This window comes from Xyrauchen texanus, chromosome 25, assembly GCF_025860055.1.
Source record: "Xyrauchen texanus isolate HMW12.3.18 chromosome 25, RBS_HiC_50CHRs, whole genome shotgun sequence".
Classification (NCBI taxonomy): domain Eukaryota; kingdom Metazoa; phylum Chordata; class Actinopteri; order Cypriniformes; family Catostomidae; genus Xyrauchen; species Xyrauchen texanus.
This window is the reverse complement of record NC_068300.1, coordinates 16,392,556-16,398,705: the sequence shown is the minus strand read 5'-3', so window position 1 is coordinate 16,398,705 and position 6,150 is coordinate 16,392,556. Positions and strand designations below refer to the sequence as shown.

The following is a 6,150-nucleotide window of genomic DNA, read 5'->3' as shown; positions in this document are numbered from 1 at the left end:
TCAGGTTTATACTTATTTTACCGTTGATTTCAATTAGTTTATTCTGACACAAACAACCCGCTTAAACCGATCTGTTAATACTTTAAACTGTTCTGTGACTTTAACCTTATTTTAAATATTTTATTCGACCCAGGAGATGCAGACTTACAGGTTACAGGAAAACAAGTATTACCAGACATAAACACCAGAAAGTGGTGAATTATCTAAGTGGGAACTGTTGAATGGGAAGTCTGTTGCAAGGGGGACATCTTATTCAATGGACCGGAAGTACATAGAGTCACATTGAACATTTCTTAATCGGTGAGGTATGTGCTCCCTTTGGAATTTCTAAAACGAGCATAATAGTTGACTATTTGCACATAGATAGCCATATTCATGGCTGTGATAATAATTTTGCATATGTATTTTTTGTTGTTTACATCCATTTGAATTTTCAATAACATAACATGTGGGCAGAGTAATCTACGAACCCAGCCATTGAATAAAAGGAAGTTCCTCCAGAGTGTATTGTTCATTAATTTAGTAGATACTGTGAAAAACCAAAACGTCTAGTGCCTTTAGTACTTCACTGACTGTATTTTGGAACCTTTTATGGTTTAAAGAGAATTGTGTGTGTTAAGCATATGTTAATAGCCAGTCCTTCTATTTATTTTAGAAAGTTGCAGAACTGTATATTCTACATTTTAGTTCATGATGCTCTGGAGGGTGCACCAGCCTTAGGACTGTAAACCATGTTTATCCCAAGGGTGGTTTTGCGGCTGAACCTGCTTTCTAAAGTGTCAGGTAAGCTTATTCAATATTGCAGTGTCAATAAACATTTTCTTATTTTTGGAACTTTTTTTAATCCATTGCAACTGTTTTAAGTGCTTTTCACATTTTGTAGCTATGTATTACGTGTATATTGTGTACTAGAGCAGTGATTCCCAAACCTGAGGGTACTGCAGGTAAAATAAAATATAAAAGAATATTCTTTTACCTTCATTTTACCAGGAAATTCCCATAAATAAATAAAAACTAAAAAGAAAATGTAGGCCTATATTGATATAAAATTTTAATTAAATTGTCAAGTTATTGTGCTTATACTAAAATGAGCTAGTGGCGCTCGGCCGTGACGTTCAAGTTCAGTGCCGTTAGAACCACAATATGGATCGGTGGATAGAAACAGGTTCTCTGAAGAGAAAAGAGGCAACCAATAAAGAGATTCACAGTGAGTCGGAGGCATCTACGAGCCAGATTCCAAATAAAAAAACTAAGAAAAGGAGGGTGAAGAGAAAATACGACGAAAGCTACTTAGCATTAGGTTTCAGCTACACCGGGCCCGAAGACGAGCCGTTGCCCGTTTGCGTTTGTTGCTACGAGGCACTCGCCCTGAAGTGGCTTGTGCCTTTTCCAACAATTTACCTCTGTGAATCAGGATTTTCATCCCTGGTCATGTTTAAGTCAAAATATCGCAACAGACTTAATATTGAACCAGATCTCAGATTGAGGCTGTCATCACTGGAACCTGACATCCAGAAATTAACGTCTGCAAAGCAACATCATCCATCTCATTAGGTGAGCCAACACGATCTCATTAAAGTGCGTATCTATACCACAAATTTAATTTCACGTACCATTTATACGCTACAAATATTTTTTGCGTGCATATGTTTCGCACTGTAAACCCCTTGGGTAGGATTAGGGGTTTGGAGTGCGTGCGTATTACACGCCATAAAGTGCGTATCATATGCACGCAAAAACTATTTTTAGCGTATAAATGGCATGATAAATTAAATTCGTGGTATAGATACGCAGTTTCATGAGACCGAGCTGGTGAGCATTTATTTAGTTGTTTGTTTGTTTGTTTGTTTTTAATATAGGCCTATATTAGACAGACAGATGATAAAAAGAGGAAGGGAAAGATGTGGAGGGGGACAAAGGGGGATATTAGCCTACGTTCATATCGGGCTAGCAAATAGACTCCAATGGCTTTTCCTTTTGACAACTTTTATTTTTATTTTTAACCTGGAGTAGGCCTACTGTGTTTTCATTAAATGTGTATTTTGTAAAAAAAAAAATGTGTGTGCAGTAAGCGTTCTTTTAACAAGCCTGTTGTACTGATGTGATGACCAGTTATAGTTTTAGTGCTAGTAAGCCTATTTAGAGGTGCGGATTAATTCAGGTAGGACTGTGTGTGTAGACATATTTTATTATGTGTATTATGAGGTGGTCCGCGAAAATTCTTGATTAGAAATAGTGGTCCCCACACACAAAAAGTTTGAAAACCCCTGTACTGGAGTACATTATTATTAGGTTATATTGTTTGTTCTGGACTTATTGTGTAGCTATATTACTTTCTCCTGACTGTACACAACTGCAGTATTGTGGACCATGGACCCAAAAGTTTGCAATCATCATTGCACCTTTGTATATGGTGCAGTGATAAAGCAATTTGATTTAAGATTGTACAAATTCTCCTGTTTTCTATTCCTTTTCCAGGTTCGTTGCAGAATCAGAGCCAGGCATTATGCAGTGCAGTCCAACACTGCCAATCTTCTCGTTTCAAAGCTCTTCACCATACAAACAGATACTTCACTTCAGCCGCTGACAACAAACATCCACCCCAACTATGGACACCTCTTGAGCTAGAGTTAGAGGAGGCCCTCATTCCTCGTAAATTATCTGTTTCTCCCCTGGAAAGCTGGCTTTCTCTGCGTTATTCTCTCCCAACTTTGCTGGAGGTTTCTTCACCTTTAGAAGAAGGGGAGATTATAGGAGAATCCATGGTGCTGCCTCCATGTACCGTGCCATTATTGGAGGACGGAAAAAGCTCAATACCACTGAACTGCAAGAATGTGCTGGAGATTCGGCGAAGGAAGATGAACAGGCACAAGTACAGGAAGCTGCTTAAACGAACCAAGTTTCTGAGGAGGAGGGTGAAGGATGGCAGGAGGAAGAAAAAGCAGGTTAGTTATGTTAGGGGTCTAGCTAGCAAGAATATACAAATCTTATAATCTTTATTATTATATATATATTTTTTAATGAGCATTTAGAATTGCCAAGTACATTTAAAGGTGAAGTGTGTAATAGGGTTGTGCCGATGGACGATATCATCGTCCATCATGATGGCTGACCAACATCACGATGTCGAGCCACCATCGTGATGCCACGCCCCCTTTTGCGAGTCTTGCTAGTGTGACTCACTAATCCTAGTCTCTTCTATAGTTAACCTAAAAACTTTGCAGGGATTGCTCTGTAAATTAAATTGAGAATATAACTAATGCATATATGCTATTTTAAATACTGTAGTATATGCCAGAGACGTGACGTGTTAGTCAGTGAAAATACCGTGTCAGGCCGGCTACACAAATATTGATCTGGACATTGTTAGCTTCTTGTCTTTTTTTTACATGTCTTACACTGTACATTTAGATTAAAATATTTTATGTTGTAGGCTACAAGAAAATAGCCTTTATTAATTCATTATTATTAGTTGTAGTGTCTCAGAAAATCTTGCTCATTGTCACATAGGCCTACTCTTGTATACACTGAAGCGGCAGTTTAAGATAAACCCAGACCAGCGAACGTCAAATAACTTTTGTCTGGTTAATACTTTTAAAGAAAAATTTCCTTGGCCATAAATCCATAATGTCAAATCAAATGAAAGAAACAAGGTGAATATGAATAACACACATTTATTAAAACATAGAAGAACAACAAATAAAGAACTAGAAAACGGAACAACACTCAGACCGAAACTCGGCATTAACATTTCACTTATAATTAGCAGCACAATTAACTTCAGCACAGGCTACAAAATAAATTATGTTATTGAAATATTGTAAAGTGGTCATATGAACTACACAAATGAACGTTTAAAAAATAATATGCAAAATCGAATAGCTCCATAGCGGATGGCGAAAAATGCGTAAAGAAGTCTAATATCTTTCACCATAGACCATGTTTAAATTTCGATGTTTCTGGCCAGAAATACCAACATATTCACTTTATCTGGTTTTAATAAGCTGCGGATTGGAGTAACTACACTACCCGCTGTGCTGAAGACCCGCTCTGATGGAGTACTGTTAGCACATATGCACAGATATTTCCGTGTTAATCTTGCCATGAACGGAAACCTTTTGTTGTTCGTTTTCCACCAAGTCAGCGGGTCCTCTTCCCCATCAATGGCCATTTCCTGCAGGTACATGGTCATTTCTGCCTCGACCTTTTGCTCATCAGTGAGCGTGGCTGTGTCTGCTCTCTTCGCAAGAAGGCTGCCCAAAAGATGACTTTTTTTCTTAGGCGCAATATAAAAGCCCGGATGAGTAGGCTACTAATTAGTTGAGCTAGTAAAATAACGAAATTATAGTTTTTCAGTAAAAAAAAAATATCTATGTAAAGAGATATATTAAAATAAAAAGTGCTTAAAAGTGCACAACTCTTCTTAAGTGGAAGAAATATTTTTCCCCTTACGTGCAACCTATTGGAAAGCGGATGAGTCAGTTGGGATAGTAAAATAACGAAATTATAGTTTTTAAGTGGAAAATAGTATTTATGTAAAGAGATATATTAAAATAAAAAGTGCACAACTCTTCTTAAGTGAAAGCTAAAAAAAAAAAAAAAATGCTTCACGTGTCGGTGCAACCTATAAAGCGCCGACGATGGGTTGGGTTAGTAAAATAACGAAATTATAATTTCCCCCAACGATCGATATATCATACGATCCATCGCGATGTTTTACTGTCAACATCGTCAACTGCCAATTTAGGGGACATCGCCCAACCCTAGTGTGTAATTTTTTTGCCACTACAATCACCAACTGGAATTGCAGGATTATTGAATGTTTTCAAACAGTTTTCCTTGAACACTCCACTTGTCTTCCATTTGTCAGATAATCAAAGTCCTGCCCTAAACTCACACCATTAGTTGAGCCAATGTTGCTTTATAGGGCTGGTTGGGATGCTCAAAGCAATGTTTTGATAGTGCCTCATTGTTTATAATGTGGAAAAATAACCTACAAATGCCTTAGTTGTCACTACATATTAAACTGGTATAGGAAAATATATTTTAATATTGAAATCAATTATAAACTTAGCCTTACAATGATTTTGTATAACTGTTTTATATAATAATACCCTTCTAAGTAAAATAAAGCACATTAAGAAAGCTGCTTCATTCAAAGTTACAATTTTATATAAGCAGTTCTCAGTGTTTTGCATTTGTCCATTTATATCTGATCCCAGACCAATGCCATGTTTGTTATAAATTATAATTGCTTAAAATTTGAGTCTTTTGTCTTGCCAAAATCTTTTTCTTTGACCCTTTGCCATTTGTTATTACAGGCTAAGTTTGAGAGGGATCTTGTTCGTATCGCTAGGCGAGCTGGACTGAAGAAAGCACCAGAGGGATGGACGACACCCAAAGTCTTTGTCAAACTCAGTCAATCTAAAAGAGATTAAAAAATAGATGTACATCTAATGTGTAATCTTAATGTTTTTGACTAGTGTTTCTATTCATAGTAACTCTCAATCTGCCACCACTGCAACTGAAGCAAAATATTGACTTGAAATTCCATGGACCCATTCATATAACAAATCAATATGTACTCACTGCTGCAATAAAAAGGCATCACCTCTTAGTTCTCAGTGATTTGCATTTGTCTATTTATATTTGAGTAACACAAACAGATCCCAGACAACTCTGAGATGCCTTGTTGATGAGGGGGAGAAACATATTTCTCGAGCCACCACTAGGATAAAGCAAAATGTCTCCATACATTCTCCTGTTTTGCAATTCTGCAGGCCTCATTCTACATCAACACTACAATAATTTTGTTTTGTACACTTTCACAACTGATCTTGAATGGATTGACTTTTTGTTAAATGCACAGTAATAATTTAGTTTAGATAATTATCTAATTTAACTGAATTACTTTATTAAATATAAGAGACTAATGCCACAGCCTTCATTTAGTTCCTTAAATTAAATAAAGCTCATGTGTGGCTGATGTGAAATTTCAAGCAGTTTTCTGTAATGTGACATTTGCTGCTGTGTTCTGAGCTTAATTTTAAAGGAATATTCTGGGTTCAACAATAGTTCATCTCAACGGACAGCATTTGTGGCATAATATTGATTGCCACAAATTATTTGACATGCCCCTCCTTTGAAAAG

At 36.7% G+C, this 6,150-nt stretch overlaps 1 protein-coding gene across 3 annotated transcripts; it reads left to right on the top strand.

The window, feature by feature from the left end:
• Window positions 1-258: 258 nt before the first annotated feature.
• On the top strand, window positions 259-5,618 carry aurkaip1 (aurora kinase A interacting protein 1). 3 transcript variants are annotated; one of them, XM_052092071.1, is made up of 4 exons: window positions 259-305; window positions 688-783; window positions 2,479-2,945; window positions 5,322-5,618. In XM_052092071.1, exons 2-4 carry the CDS (start codon window positions 732-734, stop codon window positions 5,436-5,438), a joined length of 636 nt encoding a protein of 211 aa, XP_051948031.1. In that variant the 5' UTR covers window positions 259-305; window positions 688-731; the 3' UTR covers window positions 5,439-5,618. The 3 variants fall into 3 exon arrangements, with proteins under 3 accessions (XP_051948031.1, XP_051948029.1, XP_051948030.1); XM_052092069.1 differs by having other exon boundaries at window positions 265-305; window positions 656-783; XM_052092070.1 differs by having other exon boundaries at window positions 280-300; window positions 656-783.
• Window positions 5,619-6,150: the final 532 nt, after the last annotated feature.

Bases quoted from the DNA above. Each gene is read 5' to 3' on its own strand.
- aurkaip1 (XM_052092071.1), top strand. From the start codon at position 732: ATGTTTATCCCAAGGGTGGTTTTGCGGCTGAACCTGCTTTCTAAAGTG. The intron at 784-2,478 runs GTAAGCTTATTC...TTCCTTTTCCAG, and splicing joins CCTGCTTTCTAAAGTGTCAG to GTTCGTTGCAGAATCAGAGC. The intron at 2,946-5,321 runs GTTAGTTATGTT...TTGTTATTACAG, and splicing joins GCAGGAGGAAGAAAAAGCAG to GCTAAGTTTGAGAGGGATCT.